The sequence below is a fragment of the Chlamydotis macqueenii genome, chromosome 1 (assembly GCF_036417535.1).
Source record: "Chlamydotis macqueenii isolate bChlMac1 chromosome 1, bChlMac1.mat, whole genome shotgun sequence".
Taxonomy (NCBI): Eukaryota; Metazoa; Chordata; class Aves; order Otidiformes; family Otididae; genus Chlamydotis; species Chlamydotis macqueenii.
This window is the reverse complement of record NC_141556.1, coordinates 66323941-66350892: the sequence shown is the minus strand read 5'-3', so window position 1 is coordinate 66350892 and position 26952 is coordinate 66323941. Positions and strand designations below refer to the sequence as shown.

Sequence of the window (26952 nt, the reverse complement as noted above, 5' to 3'; positions counted from 1 at the left end):
TAGTTACCATACTTGGAAACGGCAGAGTCATTAATATGCAGAAAGTGTGCTCAGGGCTGAGTTGGAGCTTTGGGGTTTTTTCCCTTGGAAGTAGGAGCATGTACTTATGACTTTAAACAGAAGCAGTTTAGCTTAATCTGTAATTACTGGACCAGAATGAGTAAAATTGAGTAGATCTACGTATTTCATTTTACCTACTGTCCAAGTTGGTCTATGGGTTTTTGAAGTTGCATGTTTTCTCTGGAAACGATTCTTTCTATTTGTAAGAACTATTTGTTTCCAGAACCCTTTTAAGTTCAGCAGAGAAATGATCATAAAGATCCCAATTAACTCTGTTACAGTTTTCCTTCATGACAGAATATGATGGCTGAGGTCAGTAATCTGGCAGGATCAATTCTGTCTGATTAATTTGAGCAGACACTGAAACACCTTGCTTGAACACCAAGGTCTTTTCCCGAAGGAAAGGCTCTCTGATTCTGTGTTTATTTTCACAGTGTTGCAATCTGCAGTTAATTACCTGTGAACACACCCACAGTGGACCCATACACCTTAAAAAGCCAGCTGCCTTTGGTGTGTAATGATCATCATTATCCATATGACTTCTCACCATCAAGTGAGGCAATCCTTTAACCAAAACTCAGGTTTTCATGCACAAGTGTAGCTCACCTTGCAAGCCTGAAGGAATAAATACCTTCATTATCTGATTAGGGCAATGCAATTAACACCTGAGCTTGCTCTACTAGGTGGTGACAACCAGAGTTCAGCTGAAAGTTTCTGGGAGAGCAGACTGGGGCAGACTTTGATGGAAAAAACAGAGGAAAGTTAGTGAAGAGGCTTGTGCCGGGTTGGTCTGTGAGGCACCCTGGGCCAGGTCTGTCTGAGATATCTGTGGAGAGCGGTTGCCTTTTAAGAAGATGCCCTTGGTAAAGGGTAAGGTTGCCCTATTTTGGCTTTTCTGGACAAGAGTGGGCTGGCACAGGGGGTGAGCAGTAAGGGACATGACTAGCAGACTGTGGCAGCAATGGGAGAAAAGTGCCAATGTACTTACGGTACTTGGCTGTCCTCTTCTGCGCAGTAGACGCAGAATGCAGAGTGTAGTGCCTAAAATGGAGTGCCTTATATGTAAGGAGACAGACTCTGGCTCATGAAATAATGATTAAGTTTGGCCCTGTTTTTTTAATTCTTAAGCCATCAGTCACCCGTATTCAAGAAAACTAGGCTAGTATTTTAAAGATGTTTTTAACATGGCTTCTATTTTTACAGTTTTTGCCTGCAGTTGATTGGAGGCTCTAATAAAGGCTGTGCTTTGAAAGTCTGTCTGTAAAACCAGAGGATCATCGTATGATTTAGTGCCTTAATACTTTGGAGTAGCAGCCAGTACTCAAAAGCCTTGTTACGAGAAAATAGGAGTCTAAAGCATATTTTGTGAGATGGCATTAATACCCTCTTGGTCTCTTAAAAGGTTTTTCTTTTCCTTTAGTAAGATTCGTGGTGGCTGATTTGACTCTCTTCCAAATACTACCTGGGGGAATACTGATAGGGAAGGAATGGGTTTTTTAAAGGATTCTTCAGAACTGACAGTTGTGAATTCTCTTAATTCTCTGGTTCGTTAGTTATACAACAAATCCTAGTTTTCCCGCCTTGACCTGGAAAGGGTGGATTTTGCTTATAGTTAAGTGCTGGGGATGAGGAGTCCTGGGAGTTGCATGTGCTCAGTCTCATGATCTGTGTTACATTTGCACCGAGTGGGTTATTTAATCTGTGGAAATGTACACAACCATTTGTTTACTGTATTTACATTCAGTAATCAAGCCTTAATGAAAGTTTGCAACAGTCTGAAGATATAAATAAATATTGTGAAGGATTGTTAGAGTTATTAATAAGAGATAGAAATTTGAACTCCATTGAGAAATGTGTATGTACCAGTGAAATGGCTTACAGTTGACAGTGATGCAGTTCATCTGTTTGGGGAACATATGCTGTAATAAGTCCCGTATCATCACTCCAGCTAACTAGGGACTTAGCGCTTGGGCACTAAGTAATTCCTCAGTGGGCAACGTATAAAATCGTGACCTAGTGACATCGCAAATTGTAACAGAGGCTGGGAATTCATAACTCTCTGAGAGTTACACTCATCTCTGACTTAATTTTATGATTTAGGGGTATATGGCTAAAATCTCCAGGAAGCCCTTGAGTTGCATATGCAGAGTGGGGGAGTGGAAGAGATGCATGTGGTTGGAGAGTTTGGTGTTCAGCATGGGTAGGATGAGATCATGGTTGCTTACTTTGACTCTGTTGCAGGTGGAGAGAGAGAAGGCCATTCTCCTGGCCAACCTGCAGGAGTCTCAGACACAGCTGGAGCACACCAAGGGAGCCCTGACCGAGCAACACGAGCGAGTCCACAGGCTGACGGAGCATGTCAATGCCATGCGGGGGCTGCAGAGCAACAAGGAGCTGAAAGCTGAGCTTGAATGTGAGAAGGGCCGAGACCCTGGCGATGGAGCACATGACTATGAAGTGGACATCAATGGCTTGGAGATTCTAGAATGTAAATACAAAGTAGCTGTTACTGAGGTGATAGACCTTAAAGCAGAAATCAAAGCCTTAAAGGAGAAATATAATAAATATGTGGAAAACTACACTGAAGAGAAGGCCAAGTATGAGAGCAGAATCCAGACGTATGACGAGCAGGTGACAAACCTGGAGAAGTCGACCAAGGAAAGCCAGGAAAAAATGGTCCACATGGAAAAGGAATTGCAACGAATGACAAGCATAGCAAATGAAAACCATAATACCCTCAACACTGCCCAGGACGAGCTGGTGACGTTTAGCGAGGAACTGGCTCAGCTCTACCATCATGTTTGCCTGTGCAACAATGAGACACCAAACAGGGTCATGTTGGACTATTACAGGCAAAGCAGAGTCACCCGCAGCGGGAGCCTGAAGGGACCGGATGACCCTCGCGGTCTCCTTTCCCCGCGGCTCGCCAGAAGGGGGGTGGCATCACCTGTAGAAGCCAGGACCCCGACCGAGCAGGTGACAAAAGAGGCCACGGAGCCTGGCAAGGAACAGAGCCCGACGAAAACACCTACCATTTCTCCTGTCATCACAGCCCCTCCTTCCTCCCCTGTCTCCGATACCAGTGACATCCGCAAAGAGCCGATGAACATCTACAACCTCAATGCTATAATAAGGGACCAAATCAAGCACTTGCAGAAGGCTGTCGATCGGTCGCTGCAGCTGTCGCGCCAGCGTGCTGCAGCTCGGGAGCTGGCCCCCATGATTGATAAAGACAAGGAGGCCTTAATGGAAGAGATACTGAAACTGAAGTCACTCCTGAGTACGAAGCGGGAGCAGATCGCGACCCTGAGAGCAGTGCTGAAAGCCAACAAGCAGGTAAGATGCTAATAAAGCAGTCAGACGGGAATGTCTGTTATTTATACAGGTCACTTACAAGCGTTCCCCAGAGTATTTCAGAGGAGAGATTTTACTCACAGGTTATTTAGCCTCTCGCTCAGTCATGGCGAGGGCAGACCTTTCCTCCCTCCCTCCTCGCTTCCTCTTTCAGCTCTTCAGCTCTGCTTTTCTCAGCACCACCATTTGCCGACAGCACAGGCAGAAGAGCCTTTCCTGTGGACCAAGAGAAAAGCAGAGGGGCAGGGAGGGATCAGCTACCACCTAGCCTGATGCAGGGGCATGTTGCTATTATTACTGCAAAACAAAAAGATTTCCAACATTGGAAAACAAAATGGAGCGTGCATGGAGAGGCTCTCAAGGGTGTACTGACTGACCCCTTACCCAGGCAGGTACCACTGGAGCGATGGGGAGGGCAAGCGTAGAGGAGACCACTGGGGCCAGCACCTCAGCAGCTGCAGGTGGCCCTGCTGGTGGGGTTTAGGGGAGCAGATGGTTCAAGCAACCCGTTGCGTTCTTCTTGGCTCTCGGTGATGCTCCACAGGCTGCAAAATTGAATACCCCCCAGCAAATTTAAGGGGATTAAAACTAAGTGCCACAAAAGCTAAAGAACACCTCAGGAAGAGAATGACAGGTGTGAGAGCATGGACAGTCACTTTGGACTACACCAAAGCTGGACATTTCTTTGATAAGACAGTAGGTGAAGTGCTGAGTCATTTTCATTACAAGTCATTGGGATTTTCTTAAATGACTTTTCTCTTTAGTCAGAAATAATTTCTCCTGCCATTGTAATGTTTTTAATCCTTTAAGAATTAAAATCAGAGGTTTGGTTATTTTAAGGGACAACATCACTACATGATAAAGCTGACCGAAACAGTAACTGCAGGTGTTTTTTTACTTTGAGAAGGATTCATTATAAAGTTATATTTTAAGAGAATAAAAAATTTCAAATTATTATTTTGAATTTTTTCACAGCTTAAAAATAATCATCAAACCACTTTATTTTTGATGTTGCACCAATGAAAATAAACTGAGAATTACCACATTTTATATCAAATGCCAAAAGAGGACTGTGTTACAGTCTGTTTTTAAAACAACTGTAATTTTTTTTTTTGCACAGTATATCCTCCCAAGCCCTTTGTATCCATTAGATTCCAGATCTGCAAACGCTTTAGAAAGTCAAATTTAAGCATGCCCATAGTTTTATTTATTTCAGTGCATCTCCTTATGCCCAGAGTGAAGTCTGAATGGAAGGGCTGCCCAGCACAGTCATCGTTCCAGATTACCTGGGACTTTTCTCATCTAAAAGCAGCACAGTGATCACCACATGGCGGCATGAATCCTGGTTAACAGCTTGGGGTACTATTAGCTAATGACAGTGATGGGATTTCAGTGTTAAAATTCCCAATAGTCAAGTAATCTGAAGTTACATTTTCGAGTTTGATTGATTGTTGGATCTGTAACTGCATTTCTAGAGTTGCAGCAATATTTCAGTATACGTTGAGTCTTTTATAGCATTCCCCCCCTCCAATACAACACGTTAAATATTAATTCAAGTAATTAAATACCATCTCTAGCTAAGCAATAACAGCTTTGAGCAATTATGTGTGGATTTTCCATGTAATTAAAATGTAATTAAGATGTAATTGAGGTGTATGTGTTTAGATTCCGAATTAAATATTTTTTCCATTAGCGTAGAGCTATCATTTATTTTTTTGATACTACCAGAGAATCTAACTCCGTCTTGCTCTCTTATTGCTGTCAGAAATAAAGCATCATCCTAAAGCGTGCACACTGAATTGGGAAAGATAGATTTGCTGAGTAAGAAGGTGCTATTAATTAAACTTTTATGTATTGGATAGCAGCATAGACACTGGTAACTGTACATCTGGGTATAGCATCTTGCAATACTGTTCATGCAAACCTAGTATCAACATTCTCAAGCTTTCAAGTTAAAAGACATAATTATATAAAAGGATAGGAGAAATTTGAAGTTACGGGAGGAGGGTGAGGGGGATGAGTTTTATTATGAGCTAGCAGTACTACCAGCCTCAAATGATGGGTGTGTCCCAGAATCCAAAGCACATCTCATGTTCATAAAACATGAGTCAAGATTCATCCTCTTGAGTTCTTCCCTTCCAAGATAAGAAGTTTTCAAGCTGCAGTAGAGTGGGGATATTTTTCCTTTTTGTGTTTCAGATTAGATGACCCTACAGAGGACATCTGGTTCCGTTTTTCATATGTGCTCCAGAACCACCAGAGCTAGAATTTTGATCCGGTAAAGACCTTCCTCGAGCCCTCATGAGGCTGACGTTGATATGAAACGATGTCTTTTCCTCCCTTACGGTGCCTGAGGTTGCAGGGCTAAGCTGCAGCAGGCCCTGTGCGCACAAGGGACACCTGCAGCTGGTGGGGGCTGAATGCCCTGGCCCTTCCTCAGCATCCGGAGGGGCCTCATCACAGCTTGTTGTGATTTGTAGAAATACTGTCACAAGAAAACCCCATATTGTTAGCAATCCAAACAGGGATGCTTTAGGTGAAGCTTGATGAGCATAATGAAATGCACTGTAAAAATGGCAAGACCTGGTCTTCCTAGAGAATCTCACCATTCAGATGCAGGGGAGGAAGACCAACAGCAGCCCCCTGGGTCTGGTGTTTTGGGCTGTGATTTTAGTAAAGGCACACCCTTAACCGGGGAAGCACGGGTGCACTCTAGTGACCACCAAAAGTATTGCAACATCAGATTAAAACCAAGAATTGTGCAGTTTTCCTGGCGATACACTTGGTTGCAGTGCACTGACGTCCTCTGTTATCCAGGCAGACAGGGGCAAATGATTCAGTGGCAGAGAAAAAAAAAGAGATTTTCTGCCTTTCATTTCTCCTTGACTTGAATTGTGTTCAATTCTCAGATTGAATTGTGTTCCCTTCTCTTCACAGTAACTTGCTCAACTGCAGGGCAGCCCTGAGGGAGGCCTTGGTTCTGTCTGCTCCTGATCCACTGGGCCTGGCACTCCAGCAGTGCAGCTGCACCCTTTAAATCTTTAACATTACACGATAAATTTCTGTTTGAACCTGACAAGATGTTGCCTAGTTTAATGCATTTGGCAATATTTGATATTTCATTTTAATCTAGCTATATTTTCTTTAGTAATATTTTCAGATAAGCATTAAGCCTTGTGTTAGGCCACAAACAGACTACACAAAGCTCTGTAACACACAAAAAAAAAAGAGGGCAAGATTTGCTCCCAGAAGCTGTAAACCTAAGCCCAGGAAAATAGATTATTAAATCAGTTGCTCAAAATAGCAAGGCACATATATCTTGTTAGCTTGCTTGCTTACCTTGTCTTGATTTATGTATCCATTTGTTCATAGCCGTAATGACAGTGTCAGCAGCAGTTTTGCGGAGCAAACCTGAGTAGCATCAGCATTAACAAGTAGCATAAATTGTAAAGTAATATCAAATTAATACTATAATAACTTTTAGGACCAGTTCAATAATGGCTTTGATTTTGATTTCTAATAACATTCAGAAAGCAAAGCTGCCTATGAGAGGCATTTAATATACTGAAGTTCTGACTGAAAAACGATTGGTTGTTCTCATAGGTAAATGGTTCGATGGAAAGGAGTTGAGTCAGTAAGACCTTCACATCTGTATTGGCTGTAACTGTGGTGTATCCAGCTCCCGTAACTGAGATACCTATAAAAGTCCTTCAGAAAAAATAACTTGATAACCCCAGACATACAGTACCTTATCTAAAAACAAATGCCCCGATGTTATATAGACAGAATACAGTAGAATTTCTACTGGGAAAGTGAGGCTGCCTGGAAAGATCAAGTACCATGTACAGTTTCTGCACTAAAATAACAGGCTACTGTTCTGCTTTCTTGTGTGAAAAAATAAACTACTTACCACTGTAGGAGTGAATATTCTTTCAGCAACAATTTTTTAACTTGGTTTAATTCTCATCCTGCTAATGTAAAGTAAATGGGATGTGAAGTCATCTTAGAATGTGAATATATAGAGAAAATCAGGTTTGTTCAAAGATTTCAGGATTAAGGTGGATTTGGGCATCCCTTCTGTAAAGATAAGGACTTCTTTAGTTCTGTCAGTGCCTTGGGTCCTGGGGCTCGGGTATGTGCCCACCTCAGCCTGTGTAGCTCCGTGGCTGGGTTTTGGGAATGGTTTGAGCTGTGCATGCCCCAGCGTTGTCTTCCTGGATTGTGTTTCACACTCTGTAGGAGTCGAGGTGTTGGATTCCCTCCCAGCCTTGCTGTCACCTCCAGGTGATTTTGTCTGCATAGCAAATGCTGTGTTCTCTGCGAGCCATTAATCCTAAGTCTACAGGTGGCTTGCTGAGTGGTTGGGTAGTTTGTTTGCCCAGTTCTTCAGCATGACTGATCTCCTGACAGGAGTGTTATTAGCCCCTTTCCTATCTTACTACATTACTTAATTCACTGAAGAGTATTCACACATTCTTCTGTGTTTTCATCTTTTTCTTGTGCTCCTCATTTCCATGTGTTGCTCAGACATTGCATATTTATGTGGAGTGAAGTTCTCTAATTTCTCTGACACACTTTTGTAGTTAACTGCGGCTTAAAACCAAATGCTTCAGAAAGAGCTGTTAAAAACAAAGCCAGGTCCTAGATGTCTGCTCCCTTTTGGCACCCACTATTTGGAGGTGTTGCCCCATCCTCTGAACACACCATTCACCCCAGGTCTTTAAAGTCTAGATTATCCTGCAGAACTGGTTTCAGGCATGACCACACATATATGGCTCAATGGTCACAATTTTGGAAAATGGCTGAGAGGGAGAAAAGTTAGAAACAATTTAAACTGGAGCTGGTGCTGGAGGCAGAGTAACATGAAGCTGTAGCTTCAGTTCATTTTGTCCCTGTTGCTCTTGGCACAGTCTAGCAGTACAGCTGAGGTGACCAGACACACAGGTACCTCTGACTGAGTCCAAGCTCACCTGCTCCCCATCACACATCCTGGCTTTAGAGTGCTTCAGGTGAGTTTTCTGCCTCTTCAGGCTCCCCAAGCTGCCTCACAGTAAGCATAAAAGAAAACCACCTGGTGTATAAAGGGTAGGGACAGAGAAAGGCTGGATAATTATTCTTTTGGTGGCAGCTAGCCAATATAGATCGACTTGGCTGCATTGTAAAATGTCATCCTCAGAGCCGAGGAGTCTGACAGCAGTTGGCTTCAGTCAGGATCCAGGACCCAAACCGATGATCTGTAGGTAACCTGAGCATCCACATAGTCGGGCGCCAGCCGGCTCTGACAAGGACCTCCTGAGCCTTGCACTGCTGCTCTGCTGGCCCTGGCTGCCTGTCTCCAATTTTTTAACAGAAGTTGCCCTTGCTTGTTTCCCCCTTCTTTCTCTTGCCTATTAAACCCACGTTTTGTGAGTTTGCTTCTCTAGTAAAGCACTTGTGCCCATTCATTCTTCACTTAAGAGACTTTCAGAAGGGACACCCTCGACAGCCTGCAAAGGAGTGTGTTCAAAAGTTTGTCTGGTGCGTGGAGAGCCACCAGGCACTTCCAACAGGTTTTGCAATTTATGCTTAATTTTCTATATGTTGCATTATGGAAGACTTTAATAGGAAGGAAAAAAAGGTTTTAAGATTTGACACAGTCCTTCTTCTGTTACCTTTATTCACCAACTAAGTTATATTTCTAAGTTATTTTTCATCTTGTAGTGTTACAAGTCCATTTAACTTACCCTGACATCCAGACTACAACGCAGGCATCACAAAGATCTGTCTGATCATTGTGCACAGTTTCAGGGATGTGTAAATTACCAGGTTTACATGGAATATATAATCCCACTGCTGAAAAAATTTAATATTTTTTTCTAAAAGTCTAGCATTAGGTGGCATGTATCTTTAACTTGTTTTCCTTTCTAACAAAGGAAAATCTTTACATGAATTCTGTATTCAAAGATGAGGTATGATAGGTTAAGGGACATGGGGCTGTATTTCTCTTACAAAGCGAAGACATCTGAATTCCTGCTTTAGGGGCAAAGCAGAACTCAGTTTGAGCTATAGAGTCTACCTGTGCTCTCATAAATCACTTCTGCCTCATTAGTAACCTCAAAATTCTATAATAAACCTGATTTAATCATATCTGTTAAAGAGGACTTTGTTGCACTGATGCACTATTTCTTAGAGTTCTCTTTAAAAAGGTAGTTTTATTAAACATAGTTAATCCTTCTTCTCTGTGTTACTTTATGATTGTAAATTTTTGCTCATGGCTGAAAACAGATATAAAGCTAACGGTTTCTGCTTTATCCTGCCAAGGCATAGGATGGTGTCTACTATCCTACATTATACCTAAGCATATGTCAGCAAGGTTGAGAAAAGCTATATTTATTTGGATATATCCCTAAGTGATTGATTTTTTTTAACATGTATAGCTGATGATTTCAAATTTGGCATGGAAGAACCCGTCTATTTAAAAATGACAGATAGTTACTAGTGATTTTTAAAAACCTCTTCTCTCTAATGTAAGCTAGTGTGAAAGCAGAGAAAACATTGTTGGTGAGTGTACAATTGGAAAAAAAAAGAATTATTTTAATGCTGCCATTTCTAACTGTGCTATTTCCCCAGACACAAATGAATAGGTGTCCTTTTGTTAAGATAAATTGTTAGTGAGAAATGTATTGCGTTTCAGAAAACTGAGTTTAAAATAGGTTTCCAGCTGTTTGGCCATTACCATCTTTTGTCATGTCCCTTGCTGCTTGCTTTAAACTAATGTTCTACACTTCTCTCCCCTGGTGATGGCTGAAGAGCCCACAAGATCAACAGGGGAAACTGATTGCCTGTATGAAATGCTGCGACTTATTACACACTAGATCAAGAGAAAAAACAACCATAACACCCTCTGAGTAAATGTAAAAGGAAACATTTTTTTTTCTTCATCACGTTCAGTGGCAATAATTTTAAATGTTTCATAGCAGCAGTAGGTGTAAAGCCTGTATAAAAGTATATATTTTGAATAACTTCAAAATGATACTAAACTTCATAGGTAAAACAGAAGGTTCAATTCTTGCACAAATAAGACAAACGTAACTATTAAAAACAATAGGGCAGTAAATTAAAGAAATTTAATGGATGAAATTGAAAAAAGAAAGGAGGAGCAGAAAAAAAAAATAGAAGGAATAGGATGGCTACAAAGCCTTGCTTTCCTGCTAAGTGAAAATTGTAATTTACACTTTTTTTGTTCTTTTTTTTTTGTAGTGGTTAAAACTAGCAAAATAATGCTGGTTTGCATAACACTAGGTATTACCACTGCTTAGACATAAAAGCAAGCTGTCAGGTCCAGGCAGTCATCTTGCCCAAGGAAAGACTCAGCTGGCAGGAAGCATGGGTTGAAACATGTTTGTTGCCACCTCAGATACAGAGGCCAAGTCTCACGTGCTGTGCGTCCTGTTTGCAACGTGGTCGTGGGACACACTTGGTGATTTATTGCAGCTCAATCAACGCAGTGCAACTCCTTAAGCTGCAGTAACTTGTTGACTTGCCTGAGCCCTCAATGTACAGCTGTACAGTTTTGCAGAGACTTTTAAGATGCCAACTTGTTGCCAGTGCATTGAAATTGTCTTTGTCCTTTCAATGGCTTTTTCCTTTTCCTGGTTTCATGGAGGACACCGTAAAAGAAGACGTTAAAGGGTGTAATGCAATGATGCTCAGATCTAACTTCCTTTTACCGCATGAATGAAGGAAATCTCAAGTAAAATCAAACATGGCATTTTAGCTGTTACCAGATATCTGTTTCGTAAGCATATATCCTTGGTTTTATTTTCAGACAGCTGAAGTGGCTCTAGCCAATTTGAAGAATAAATATGAAAATGAAAAAGCAATGGTGACTGAAACCATGACCAAACTGCGGAATGAATTAAAGGCTTTGAAGGAAGATGCAGCAACCTTCTCATCCTTGAGAGCAATGTTTGCAACCAGGTAAGGGAAACGTTTTCACCATCTGACTCAGCAATGTAAAAGTAAATATGTGTGCTAAGTGAAAACAGACTTAGCTGTGTATGTTGGGTGCTTAGGAGGAGAGACAGAAATTAATTTCTGCAAGGTCAGGGGTTTGCTGGATGAAGGTGAATGAGTCTTAGAGTGCATATTGTGCAAAACCTGCAAGCTTTCATGTGCTACTGAGATGTATGTCTTGGAAAATAAAGCTGGAGAATAGCAATGTCAATACAACCTTGAGTAAAGTGTTATAAATGCCAATATCAACCTCCAGTATATTTGCATTTATAGGGTTTTTTAAAGTGAAAATCAAATAGTAGATTTATGTGGCTGATTTTCACATTCAGAAGTACGCAGCGATTCTGCCATGTAAAGCTATCGTATAGTTAATTATGATCTTCAGAAGCCCACATTTTCACTATCGTGAGATTTATTACTTACCACTAGTAAAATCTATTTTATCAACCAGCCTATGCTGTAATCCAGATCTAATCATTGTGAGGCCACTGCAATTTCCCACTTCAGTATGAATTCTTATTTTCTCCTGCTGTGATATTCAATTTATTATCTTCTCCTTCACAGGATAAAAGTTTCACTTATCTTTTGTAATATAGTTCTTCCCGGCAAGATAGTAATTAATAATCTCTCTTCTTTCCTTCTCCTACACCGTCTTCAGAGGAGCTTTTGGTTTTAGCTGCTTTGTAAAAGGTTACCTACAAATAGTTGTTTTTTTTTTTTTTAAGATCCAACACTTTCATCAATAAATTAGCTCCCAAATAAGCAAGGAAATTAATATACTCAGGAAATTCTAATGTTGTATCAGGGTTTTTTTTCCCCCCCTTATGGTCAAACACAATGCAGATTTTTTGCTTGCGCTTTAGTCCATAAGCAGTAAGACTTCTTCATGCCTCATGCCAACATCTCTGCAGTACATAGGTGCCATCTCATCTCTTCCAGCCTTCTAAGGTCCTTTATTGCTTAGTGACAGTGGCAGCAGCAGCTGGGAGAGGTGGGAAGGTAGGAGAAGGGACATTTATATGCCATGACACTGATGCTGTGTACAAATTCGTCATAGCTGCGTCATCAGAAGAGTACATGTAATGCCATAATGGAAATTAAGAAGCAACTCAGCAGATGGTGTGAACCAAGGTAGCTCCATTGATTTCATTGGCATCTAAATATTTTCTTGAAGAAAGCAAAGTTGTGTGCATGTATTAGAAATGCATATGTTGATCTTTATTAGCAAGCTCATTACTCTAGGAGGTACATAAATGTGTTAATTCTCTAAGACTACCTGGAAGGCTACTAACTCCAGAGGAGAGGAGTGGCATCATAAGCATCAAGCAAACAAGGGTCTTACATGGAGCATAAATCATCAACCTATGAAGTAAAAGAAGTTTGCAAAGATTTAGAAGTTGTTACTTAAAGAGAACATTGGGTTGTTGGGATTATTGGTGTACCGAATGCTCTTTACGCTATTTAGGCATCCTGAGTATACACTTCTGTTGAGTTTAAGACACATCCTAAAGCTGCTGGGAGACAGCAGCATCTTCTCTGTGAGAGTTAGGCTTAGAGTGCAATTCATCAAGATGCCTTTTCTAGATGTCTTGTGTGTAGGATGCAATGAAGCTTCTGTTTCTCTTCTATGAGAGAATCTTCTATAAAGGGAATCTGGGTGACTGACCAAGTTACAGACTTCCACCCTGAAAATGTCTGGTGTTAGTAGAGATAAACCCCACCAAAAGTATCTGCTGCTGCTGGTTGACTCTGTGCAGCACTGCTTAAATACTCAATGCATGGCCTGTGGAATGTATCCCTGCCCTTGAGGTCATAAGTATTGCCCGATATTTTCTGAGCACAGTTATTAAAAAGTCATTCACGGTGAGGTCTTGCACATCAATGTACTCCTATAGATTTTTCTGTTGTAAAATATTCCTTTTCCTTTTTTTACCCTGGAATATAATGGCCTTTATAATTAAATCAGTCTTGCTAAATGTTCAAATCATTGACTCATTCTGAAGAGTCCATTTGGAATAGCATTTTTTTAAATGACAGAGAGCAGATATACTCTAGATGTCTGTTAAAGAAGAGAAATCTGTCTGAAAATACAAGACTGTAAGATTCTCCATGCAGTAACATTAGATGCAATAGCAGTCTTCAGGAGAAAAAAACAATTGTTTAGTCTTCTGTTGAGTAAAACAGTGGTTTCCATGGTTACCCTGCATCACATGGTACTTACTCCTGAAATTGTACTATAGGGAGAGCATCTCTCTGATAGTAGAGTTATATTTATAGATCTGAAAATTATTTCACATACTGTTTGATACAGCAATATCCTTCCTCTTTCATAAATCATTCTTTCCTGTTCATTTGGTCCCCAAATGGGTGTTCATTCTGGTGCTGAACTGTATGGTTTCTTCCTCAAATGCACTGGATAAAGGTCATACCATGTTATAAGGACAGCACAGTATATCTGTTTCTGCTCTGAACAGCAAAGATGACACTTTTCTCCAAGCTCCCCTATGCAGAAAGCAGGAGCCCTCCTTTTTCGGTGATTTTTTCCTGACACTTGTGCATCCTTCCATTCCTTAAGTTCTTTCTTCAGTTCTTCTCTCCTCCCTCTCAAAAGCCCTTCTGTCCAGCTTGTACCTTTACTTTTACTCTTTTTCCTTCTGGGACTGTTTCTTTCCAATACAAAATCTCAGTGGATCTGATCTCTACAGTTTCCTTCTTCCCCCTTCATTAACCTTGATCCCTTTCTGAATTTACTTCAGACCTGTCAATAATATGTCCTCAACACAGTTCTAAGTCCCTTTTCCCTGAACACCTTTCTTAAAAGAGGAAAATAAAGCAACAGAGTATAGAACTTATTTTCTGTGGGATGCATGGGGTTAGCATAGTAGAACCGAAGTTCCTGTTCGATGCCAGGGCCATGTGCTGCCCATCAGATTTGTAGCTCCTGTCTTTAGCTTGCTTATTTTGTCCTGGGCTGCTTCTGGTAGTCCTAGACCAGAAAAAAAAAATTGTGTGAGCCTTTCCCACACCTCCTGTCGTTTCCCCTCACTCCAGCCCCAAGCTGCTGACCCACGGTGGGAGCTGTGGGAGTGTGAAGCACTGAGACTGACGACCAGTGCTCATCCAGAGGGCAGATGAAAAATATATTCTTTGAACCATTACTTTTTCCATCTGGAGTAGGGGTTGCCCTGGGAGAGGAAGGGAAGAGAAGTCTCATGCCGAAGGAGAGAAGGAGCTACTTTTAAAGCAGGATCCTAAAAAAAATTCAGAAAGCTAATTTTACTGAGTCCCTACATATGCTTGCTTTCCCAGCCTAAATAGAGATACTCAAAGGCAGAGAGCAAGAAATATTAGTCAGGATATTGTCACAGTCCTGACACTGCATGCACTGATTTTATTCTCCATCCATCGAGATATTAAGATTAATATTTAAAGAAAAAAGTGTGCTGAAGACATGGACTGGGAAGTTCAGACAGATCCTGGAGCTATCCTAGATGAGAAAACATTTATGAACAGAAGAGAATTATGCTTATATGGCTAGAGCAGGGATCTGTCAGTGTCATAGGATTTCAGCTCAAGTTCTGCTATGATTTATGTTACTGAAATTACACATAAGCCTGACTCGGTATTTGGTTTGCATTCCTAGACAAGAAAGATAGATAGAACTAGAAATCCCTTAAACTCCTATATAAGCTTCTTAGATCAGTTCATACAAAGTGAGTGGGCTTATGTGTCTGTCTGCTTCCTTTCTGAGACAAGAGAAATGAGAAATAGGTGAAATTTTGCCTTTTGCACAGACAATAAGTAGACCAGCAGACAGCAAGAAAGCAGCGCTGTTTGTTTGATAGTCACTTGCAGCTTACACTTGTCCTGGGGCAAGGGAGAAATTGGGAAAGAGTTCTGACTCAGGAGGACATAACCTAACTTCTGTTATTCACTACTATTTGGGTACTTCTGAAAGAACTGTTGATGGCATACTGAAGCCATACTTGGTCTGCAGTGGTGCACACCATGCCAGAAGTCATTTGTCTTTAGGAGCTCTTAACCTTTTTCTTCCTTGGTATGCTGTGAGACTGCACAAACGTTTGTAAAATGTGTGGGCTAAAGGGAATATGGATGTGTGTCATGCTTTTTTCTTTTTTTAATTGGAAACACTTGCACGTAGCAGAGAGTATTTCAGTGAAGGGAAATGCCATGGCTACAGGCAGTAGCTATCTCCCACTACATGGAGTAACCTTCACTGCTGCAGACTTCAAGGAGATCTGAGACTGTTAATTCAGCACTTTCTAAGGTTAATTATGACCTTTAGTGACTGATTTAGGTTTAACCTTTCTGAACACTTTTTCTGAAAATAAAAAAAAAATGCTTAAGCAACAAAACACGTAGACAATGGACCATGTGTTTGTGAAAAATAATAGGAAACTTCAAGTCGTGGTGGAGGTCAGATGACTGGAACCACCCAAACACTGCAGTGAACTGCCAAGAATGCAGGGTTGCTATTACAGGGAGACTTCTGGGATGGGCATATAATTAATCAGAACAGTTGGAAAATATTGTTTTAACAAGATTGGTTTTGTCTCGAGTATGCGGCCAGCTAACAGCATCTGGTATATCCAAGTTTCTAGGGCCAGCTTGTTTTAGTTCATAGCAGGTAATGAAAAGCAGGTTTGTCTAAGTCTGCTTTAGTAGTGTCCATCTTCACGGAGCTTATGTTTCTTAGCTGCTCACTTACACTGTCTTACAAAGCAGATGCCTAAATACCAAGAACACATCCTAGGAAAACCAATCTTTTTCCAAAATGAAAATTGTCTTATTAGCATACTAAAGCAAGGCAGTTCATTCTGCTAGTGGCACTGTGCTGCAGGTGTTGCTGCAGGTGTTACTTTTGAAAATTTTCAACAGAAAACATATTTGGAAAAAAAAAAAGTCTTATAGACAAAGAGGAAAGCAGGAGAGAATGAGAGATGGATAAAGGATCCATCTGGTTACAACAATGAATCTTTAAAACTCTTGATAACACAGACATTATAGTAATTCCTATTTCAAATGGATTGAATGTAATCTTCGGAATGCTGATTTCATTCTGAGGTCTCTGTCAAAGAAACTGGCTAAAGCATCAATAGACCTCTCATGGTTTGGAGCAGAAATAGGTGTGCAGGTTGGCTTTAAGCCAACCAATGTTTCAGAAATAGCTCTCTTCCTCAAGGCTTGAATAAATGCAGTCATGCTTATTAAGGTCCCATAGAAGAAAGATAATACTGAAACTGTAGATGAAACTATGGTTGACTTAGTCATTTTGCTTCAAATGCCTGAATTATTCGAAAGGAGAGTGTAATATATAGAATCATAGAATCATAAAGATTGGAAAAGACCTCCAAGATCATCAAGTCTAACCATCAACTCAACACTACCATGCCTAGTTAAACCATGTCCCGAATGCCACATCTACACATTTTTTGAACACGTCCAGGGATGGTGACTCTACCACTTCCCTGGGCAGCCTGTTCCAGTGCCTGACCACTCTTTCAGTAAATAAATTTTTCCTAATATCCAATATAAACCTCCCGTGATGCAACCTGAGGCCATTTCCTCTCGTCCTGTTGCTAGTCACTTGGGAAGAAGAAACCAACACCCACCTCACTGCAACCTCCTTTCACGTAGTTGTAGAGAGCAACGAGGTTTCCCCTCAGCCTCGTCTTCTCTAGATTAAACAATCCCAGTTGCCTCAGCCACTCCTCATAAGACTTGTGAGTGTTTGTGTGTGAAGAATAACTACAAATTTTGGAGTATACTTTATTTCTGTTTTCCAGGGAAAAGATTAATATTTCAGAGAAATTAGTTTTATCCTTCAGTTTGCAATAATTCAAAAGTTTATTGCATTACACATTTTTAGAAGGAAAACTAAAACTATTTTCAATGCTTGATTTCTCTGAGTGATACTGATAAAGTTAAATCCTCATCCATTACACTATTGTAGTTGCAAAGCAAACCTGTTTAGATTTATACAGATCATGTGAGGAGATCTGACGAAAGCTGCATCATTTAACATGAAAAATTCTTGAATGTTGCCACAAATGTCTGATGGTCAGATAGTGCTGCTATCTATACACTACTGGCATACATTTATTACTCTTGGTTCTTACTGATTATCAGGTCTATTTTTAACAAACTGAAGCTGTTTCACTTCAAAAAGTGACTAAGACCATCCTGAAATGCCTTGCTTTTCCTGTTAACTTTAGAAATCATTGTTTAAAGTGCAACTAAATTGAATTCAGTCTTAAATCCAGTACCTCAAGGGGGCCTACAGGAAAGACGGGAGAAACTCTTCAGTAGGGCCTATTGTGACAGGACTAGGGGTAATGGTTTTTAAATAGAGCGAGGTAGATTTAGATTAGATATTAGGAAAAGATTTTTTACAATGAGGGTGGTAGAACACTGGAACACATTGCCCAGAGAGGTGGTGGATGCCCCATACCTGGAATCGTTCAAGGCCAGGCTGGATGAGGCTCTGAGCAACCTGATCTAGTCAGGGATGTCCCTGCTTCTTGCAGGGGGGTTGGACTAGATGACCGTTGAAGGTCCCTTCCAACTCTAACTATTCTATGATTCTATGATTCTATGATCTGGTTGGAGATGTCCCTGCGCCTTGCAGGGAGGTTGGACTAGATGACCTTTAAAGGTCCCTTCCAACCCTAACCATTCTATGATTCTATGAAAACCATGAGAAAGATAGTTTTATTTCAAAGTCTGTCTCAGAAACCTAAAGCAAGTGAAAAAATACAATTTTTCATGCAGATGAAAGAGGCTGAGGGTCAAAAAGGAGTAGGTCGCCATAGCAATGGATACCTCAGCACATCTCCAAGAGATTTAACAGTAAATGTGAAAGGATTTCCACGTGTGGGGTTTCCTGAATAGTACCTTTTTAATCAGTTAACAATGGCAAACAACTGAGGGCTTGCAGGTTTTTTTTTCATCTTTTTTTTAATAATATTTTGCTTAAGAAGATGTTACTATCTATGACAAATAGTATTATCTAATTAGTAGACATTCTTATCCCTAGCGAGTTACTAGCTGAACCAGCCCCCCAAATTATTTGTGGTCTAACCTGGAGATAATCCCAAACCTTCCCTCTAATTGCTTGCTATCTGCATTAGAAACATATAACATTTTCAGAGACTACTCTGCTACTCTAGATACAGGTTCTCCCGCTGAACGAGAAGTGTTGGCATTCAGATCCAAGTCCAAATTTGTTGAAAGTGGGAATGGAAGAATTCAGGCTGTCTGCTTCCAGGATTAAGTTCGGCAAAAGCTTGAATGTGAATCTGGCCCAGGAATACAATCACTGCTAGGGTTGGTTCTTGGACTGGTTCCCGATATTTCTGCCTTGTTTGTTTTCCCAGGTGTGATGAGTACGTCACGCAGCTGGATGAGATGCAGAGGCAGCTAGCAGCTGCAGAGGATGAGAAGAAGACCCTAAACTCTCTGTTGCGTATGGCTATCCAGCAAAAACTTGCCCTTACCCAGCGACTGGAGGATTTAGAGTTCGACCATGAGCAGTCCCGACGCAGCAAAGGCAAGCTTGGAAAGAGCAAGATCGGCAGCCCTAAAGTAAGTGAGGAGGCATCAGCCACCGTGCCAAGCATAGACACTTTCCTCCTGCATAGTCAGGGCCCACAGCAACCAAACTTACTGGTCAGCAGTGGCACTCAGAGGAAAAGGTATGCATGCAGTGATCTTTACAGTACAGTGCAGTGGCTAGACTTTCATTAAAGTCGTTCACTGAATTGTAAACATAATTATTTCTTTATTTTTTTTTTTGTACTTTGACTGGGGAGAAGGAGGTGGGGAGAATATGAATATGAAATTCAAGGCCTAGCAACATGTGGTTCTGATCCACCTACTCACTATGTTATTTCCTACTCCTTAATACAGTGTTTTGAACTATATTCTGTCAGTGTCTCAGTGCATCTTGTATGTCTTTAATATTAGTGTGAATGTTATTTTCTTTAACAAGTTTTCCTTAAGTTTTCCTTAAGGTTTTCCATAACGAGCATCTGAAATTAACAAAAGGATTGTGCTCTATGAGCATTTCAGCGCTTAACACAAAAGAAACTGCATCTCTTTGTTAAGCTCTGGGGCTCACTTTTTCTTCATCAGTGTGAAAAGAATATGGATGTGTTCACTCAGATCAATTTTTCTGCATGGGAACAAGCAACCTTTTGAAGGGGGATGGCTGCCATTCATAACCTAATGCAAATATTTTAAGTAGTGAGTTCTCATCTTGTCTTGTGACTGTCCTGCCAAAGCTCTATAGGTGTGGGGATCTCTTCAGTTCTGAAGATGAAAAGGACTCTCTGTTAGAGAAGTCCTAAATAATCATTCCCTTTTCTTGTATGCTCTAGTCACAATGCAAAAACAAGAGAACTTTCAAGGAGCCTTGTACCTATCAACTCCAGCATGCTGAGATGTAACTCAACCTGATCTCCTCCTCCCCTAGTATGAACCAGGATTTCCAGTGCAGGCAAAGTGCTCTGCTGTGGAAATGACATGGGGTGGCAACGCTAGTTGGTTTTTAGCTGTTAAGCAAACTAACATGATGTTGTCATTCATAAGGCTTTGAAAGGTAATTAAAGTAAAACTCTTTTGTTTCCATATGTATTTTTCTTGGATCTCCTGCAAGACTATTCTCACCTTCCCTTTGTGATCAGAGCCATCCCAGGACTTCAGGGACCTACCTCCAGAAATTATTAAGAGCCCCCCCTCATCCCGCTTCCACAGAATCATATCTTCTGAGGGGCCCCCCTTCCATGAGTGAATTCATCCATGGGCACCGTCTCAGCAAGGAAAAAAGGTTAACCGTGGCCACACCAGGTAAACATTTTTTCCTTGGGTGCATGTGGTGCTGAGTGATTAGCAGAGCAGGGGACTCTCCCAGCACTGCAGATGCAATCTAATTTGGGCACCTTCTTGAGACCTGAAAAGCAAAATGCCTCCTCCTGTGTCATCTATGGCAGGAGATGACATTCTGCTGGCAGCAGCCCAAACTGGTTGCACATGCAGTGGGGAAAGTTCCGCTGTGGTATAGGTGGGTGCCTTTCCGCTGGCATCCACAGAGGCTGCACCCCTGTGCCTGGGTGGTGCTTAGTCTGGTGGTTGTGTTGGTAGACCCCATGGAAGACATAAACCCAATGGGACAGAGGAGTCAGGTGTGCGAGGACCAGCGAGGAAGTGACTGGCAGAGTGCACAAGCCTACACAGCATCTGTCTTCTGCTCATCCTGGAGCGTTAAATCAGGTTTTTCTAAAGGTAAATGTTAAACTCACAGAAGATTTAGTTTATAGAAACTGAGTCATTAAGTTTATCTTTGCAGGAAGCTTTTGCTCTTCATTTCCTGCCAAAATGTAGTATCTCCTTCAAACAAGGCATAGAAAGGAAATGCAAACTGGAGTGCCATTTCAAAGGTTGTGACATCTTTCTTCTTCTGACAGACAAGCTAATAATTACTTTTCTTCTGCACCTGAGCAGAAGTTTTAGCCTTTAAATATGCACACTCTTGTCCAGTGGTAAATGTTTTCATTTTTTGTTTTAAAATTTGTTATACACAAAAAGCGTTAAGTAGAAAATATAAAAGCTAAAACCCATAAAGTGGTTTCTGCTCAAGTACATGTTTTTTTCTGGAAAGCTGAGCAATACCCTATAGTATGTTATATCTCTCACTGAGTGCCAGCAGCATCACAGCCGCCTTTGAGTAGTGCCATGCAAGTAAAACCCACTCAGAGAAGTGTAAAACTGCAGAGAGTCTAAACAAGACATTTTCTTAAGGAGTGTTGCAGTAAATAAATCAAAGAGATGGCTCCTGGGGAGAAAAAGGTGGGGAGAAAGAAAGAAGCAAATACTTTAAAATGTATAAAATGGTACTGATCTTTCAGTATTTCCTTTGTATTCTGTTGGCAATGGAAGACCACATGCTCGTTTTCTACCTCATAGACAGGAATCTGTTTCCTCAACACTGGCTGTGTTCTTTTCTCTTCATCCTACAACCGAATAAGGATGATTTGCTTTCTGATCGACTCTTACATCTTTTTAAAGAACTGGATTTTGCAATTTCTGCATAGCCAAACTCCCCAGTTTGGAAATACAAGGATCTAAGCCCCAAAATGGCAATCTTCTAACATACAATTTACAAGACTCTTCTAATTGTGATTTTACTTCCCATGTACAATTTACAAGAATGCCAGGCCAAGAAGAACCAGATTTTAATCCAAGGACTGGATGACCTTTGTGTGAAGAACCCTGACTGTATATTGTAAATGCAGTTTAGTGGTTGGAATAAGTAATAGTTTGAAAAAGAACTGTGCTCAACAGATAGGTAAACACAATTTACTGTATTGCAAATTTGTTAGTAAAATGGTGAAATATGTTATCTTTGAGTTTGAGACTCTGGATCCTGACAGTTTTCATGCTTTTTTTCCCCCCCACTATTTCCGTGGACCGGCATCTGATATCTCATGGAACATCACAGGTGCACAGACCACAGATTGAGAAACATTGACGCAGTCACTAACTTTTTCCAGTAACAGAGGCCAAAGGATGAAGCAGCCTGAGAAGTAGAATTATCTGGAAAATAATGTTTTTCTGGAGTTTTACCTGGCACTTTAGCTACATCTCTACATATTCAGACTATAAGGGTCTTGAGACAGTATTACTGATTTATGTTACAATTGTCCTTATGAATCTACAACAGTCCTACCTTTCTGAATGCATTTGTCAGAAATTTATGCCATCACATGGCCTTAGTCTCAGCCTGCGAGGCTGACAGGTTCAAACCAGAGATCTTTCTGAGCATTCAGATTCCAGTATTAGCATGTTAGAATCAGGTTGAGGATTAGGTAGGGAATTGCTCAGTATTGTTCTTACCAGTTTCTGGAAGATTTCTTACTCTTGTTAACAGATCAAAGGAGTGATGCACCAAGTAGAATTTTTTTTGCCATCTGTCTAATTACCTGTTTTCTGAAAGTAAGGAACATTGAAGTATGTTATTCTGCTGCTTTTATAGAGAATGTTTAAAGCCTTGTATCAGAAAGAGTTTATTTTCTCAGATGATTTGTGCAGTCAGGCAGGCCAGCAAGAGAAGCAACCCACACCTGTTTCTTCATCAGAGAGGTTGCAAAAGAGCAGCATCCAAGCTCAAACGCTATGGAACAGAGCACAGCTTGGATGGAGGAGTGGAGGAGCAATGAAGCTTAAATTAAATGCAATTAGGTTTTGATTTTTTTTCTTTTACATTGGTGAACTATTTCCTTCACATAAATATTTCACCTATATGATGTGTAGGCTTCCCTGTCCGTTCATTAGCTCCCAGTGTTGTGGGGACCTGGGAGACTGTAGCTGGGAATGCATTTGATGGAGATCAGGAGCCAAAATAACTGAAGTTGGCAGAGGGAGAAACTGGGCAGGCTCCACTGCCCCATGCTCCATATGCAGTAGGCAAGTTGTGCCCTTCTTTCCGTTGCACCTTCTTCTGGACGTGGTGCTTGGCAGAGGAGGCTGCCTTCACCTTGCTCTAGCCTCAGCTTTGACTGCTGATGGCAGTCCCTTGGTAGAGGGAAAGCTGGGAGTGCTTGTGGCTGCCTTTTTCAGAGGAAGATCTTGGCATGAAAGCTCACTAGTGAAGACCAGCTGAATTAAAGACCTCTCAAGAAAGAAATTGTCATTTCCTACTTGATGTCCGTTTGACTGCCCCCAACTTCAAATCAGCATGCATGTCCCTCTGTAATTAAGCTATGGCAGTATAAATTTATGTAGGCTTTCTAACCAAAGTAGTAGCCCCTAATCACTGTGGCTAAAAAATACCACTCAGTCCACTTCCAAAGTATCGTGTTCCATTTCCCCTAGGTAGTAGTATGTATTTAGCTTTGCTGTGTGTTTCTTCTTTTCTTCTGTTGTTTTCGATCATTTTTACACTTCGAAGTCTTTCTTCTGATAGACAGAACAGCCAGTATGTGCTCAACACAATTCCAACCTGCTTTTGCATGTGGCTGTTTTCATAACGACGTGAAGAAATGAGAGCATATAGAAAGCCTAAGTTCTGTAATTGTAGCTTAAATTTAAATCAGTCAAGATCCTTGCTGCAGGGTTCAGCCTTAAACAGGGGCAGTTAAAGGGTCAACTGTGATCCACCTGAGAGTCTACAAACAAACTGTGGTAGACGCTTCTTTTCCATATTGTTTACATTTGTAGGTAGATTTCATTAATTAAAATCCCACACAGGAAAACACTTTGAATACTAAAGTATTTCATGTTTCCTAGGAAATCAGATCATAAGCAATCCTTTCCCTTCTGTACCGTCATATATTTTAGTTTATGTGAAGCATTTATCTGAAAGCCCAGCTGAGGTCAGATGCTTAGCTGACAAAACCCAGGCTAGCCCCATGGGTTTCAACAGAACTATGCTAGTTTATTCCAGTCTCAAGTTTCTATTTTGTAGGGTAGAGATTTTATTGGTTTTCATTGGTCTTCATGTGCAAAACCACTGCAAAATTAGGTAATTAAATCAAATTAGGTAATTTTGCAGAGTTGCTCATTTCTGAAAGCACATTAAACCTGAAAGTTTGCTTGCTTTTCGGGTGTCTTTCAAGGCTGCTTTACAGAATGGCATTTGATTCTCACACAAAGAGACTAATGTGAAAGATAAAGGCAGCAAAGGAATGCCATGTAATAATACAGCAACTGCTCAAGCACTAAGCTGACCACCTATCATATATAATTAAGAGTATGTAGTATATACTCTTACTATAAAAGTCATCCAGGATTAATTTCTGCTGTACTCTATTCGTACAGACAAATCAAATATAAATAACAATATGATGCAAATATCTGGCTTTGGTTTGTTGGTTTGCATTCTTAGCATAAAATGTAAATTAATTTACAGAAGTTATATCCTGAGGGAAATTCCTATAGAGTTCCTGATAGTGTCTTCAAGAGCGAACTTACGTCATCTGTAGGTAGAAACTATTTCTTCAAGCTAACAAGGAAAATTATAATGAAAAAACTCAATCACCCAAATATGGAAGCCATAAGAAGTCTTCCAATTAAGTCTTTAAGCTGAGACTCAAAGGGAATTGCTTGAGAGTTGTCTTTGCTAATTGCCCTTTTCACTGGAATCGGTTTCACTTGTGAAGAATAGGTTAGAACCCTAGGAATGCCTTGATCTGTTTGGTATAGCACAAACACAATTTAACACCACAAAGAGCAAAGGGTCTGCTGAGTGAGGTGGTTGTAAGCATTACAGGGAGTTAAGGATTTTTGATGTGAAATGCTGAGTAACATCTCCTCGCCCAAGGGATGAGAAATACGCTCTGCTGCTATTTTACTTTATTTCTTTCTGGATTTTGAGCTTTTTCAAAGTGTAGTGTTTAGGATATTCTTTTCAGTAATATTCTGTAAAAGGTTATTCTCTGTGTAATCTGAAGCTTACCTTCCTTCTTATATCTCTTTCTTAATATAATGTTCAAGTGCAATTTATCAGGTGGGACAAGATTCTTGGCTTTGGCTCCTCTTTCTTGCTCCTTCACATTGTTTAGGCAGTGTGAAGATGTGGGAAAGCATCTTGAAAAGGAATATTTTGGGTAGACGCCCTTGGTAGGGAATAAATTTTTGATAGTGAGTTTGTGTCTTCTTTCATTGTGGGCTGAAAAGAGTTTAAGTTTGAGATCTTGAGCTGTGCACATTTTTTGGTTTTTTTAGGAATATTTTGCCAAAAATAGTTCCAGCTTTGCTTTTGAGCTTGAGTACCAATGGCAGACAGCTCCTCATGGATTTCTAAACCTTGCTACTATAGACATTACTTTGGTACCTCAACTTTGCTTTTTTTATGCACTTCTCAATTTTGAAACAGCAGGACAGTTAGAAATCTGAACATGGAGGAAAATACCGCTTCTTTTAAAAATGATTGTGGAAGAAGTCCTTTGAGGAACACTGTCAGGTCAGACCTGAATTCTGCTAGGCCGGTGCTCTGTAGATCTTTAGGATTATTCAGGTCACCCAGTGAACAGTTTGAAATATTTCTTACTTCTCCTTTGTGAAGGAATTATACAGATTAACGAACAGGAAAATCAACATGACTGGAATCTAGATACCACTTCTATGCTGATTTTGTGGTAAAGAACTTTGTTGTGAATTCTAGTTCACAACCAATATGGATTTATCTGTATATTAAGTGAAAGAGTTTATTCTTGAAAGGTAGGGTAGGTGGTTAACTGAGCCACCACTACTAGATAAGATATTTAACTTGTCAGGCTAGTCTACTCTGATTGTTCAGTCAGGTAAGTTTGATTTGCTTCATCCAAGCAATGCAAAGCAGCTGGAGCATGAAAGTTCTTCAGAACTGTTATTTTTTTAAAAACCCACAACTTTATTCTGACAACACAAATTTACAGTCTGAGTGCAAATTGTCCTTTGCCTCGTTAGAGATCCGTGTGTGATTCCTCTGAGTCCTCAGCTATTAATATGTTATATTTTTATCTACTGAGAATGTACTTGTGTTGATGGTGATGATTCTGTACTCATAAGATGTCTCTGAGCTTGTGTAATCAGACAGGCTACTGGCTGTTGCAAGACTTCCCTGGTACTGGTCTAAACTGTCTCTGCTCTCTGTGAAAAATGGATTTTATTTATTTTTAGCAGGGTTTTTTAAATCAAGTGTAGTGGGTTGTTTTTTTTTTCACCCAAACATGATGCTCTTCACAAAAAGGATAATTCAGTCATTATTAATGTATTATGTGTGTTCACTTTTTGTTCTGCTTTGTTCTGTTTCTCTGTGGGTTTTGTAAACATGCCATGTTTGTGTATATATGTGTTCATTGTTTAATGAGCAGTATTAGTGCATATATACAAATATATGTATATCTCTTCCGGCTCTTGGGGCCGTGTCTTGCATCTGATATGCTCATTTAACTAAGCTTAATGAGCATTGCATATTTATGCCATTTCAAGCATGGTACATTGTCCTTGTGGAGGCCGTTTTGAATTTGAAGAACAGTACCCTTGCCAAGGACATTAGTTGGCTGTAACTGATGAAGAGGTCAGCTGGCTAAATGTACTTTTACCTCTTGGTGCCACTGTGAATAGGACCTTTTTGCTTTATGCTTTTCCTCTCTTGCATTTAGCTTTCCAGTTATCACTGATGAGACCAAAACCATACATTTCATGCTGATCAATATAATTTAGCTACTTCAATATAATTTAGCTATTGTGACATGAATTCACTGCAGTTCTACAAGTTTCATTTAATTTCTATTTGTATTTTTCACTTTATAAAGAAAACATTTCCAAAATAAAACCTGTTTTTAATAGAAGCCCCGATCTGTTTATTAAAACATTAAAAAAAAAATTGCAGTGAAATCCATGCCTTATTGTTGTATATTTTCATTAAAAGGTTATTAACATTTTTCTCTCTGTATCTAAGTTACGATTTCAATGCTGAATGGAATGATTAATATTAGCATCATTTGTTGAAGTTCTCCAGTAAAATCTTATTAGACTTCT

General features: G+C 40.3%; 1 protein-coding gene across 4 annotated transcripts in view; it reads left to right on the top strand.

Annotated features, from left to right (window-relative positions):
* BICD1 (BICD cargo adaptor 1) overlaps positions 1 to 26952 on the top strand; it is a 185772-nt gene that overhangs the window by 138971 nt on the left and 19849 nt on the right. For 2 of the 4 annotated variants that reach the window (XM_086755070.1, XM_086755063.1), the window contains exons 5-7: positions 2302 to 3396; positions 11222 to 11373; positions 18807 to 19014. In XM_086755070.1, the coding sequence (XP_086611196.1) occupies positions 2302 to 3396; positions 11222 to 11373; positions 18807 to 19014 (1455 nt within the window). Of the gene's footprint in view, positions 1 to 2301; positions 3397 to 11221; positions 11374 to 18806; positions 19015 to 20114; positions 20278 to 20444; positions 20454 to 26952 lie in introns of all 4 variants that reach the window. The other 2 variants (XM_086755078.1, XM_086755056.1) reach the window with 2 other exon arrangements.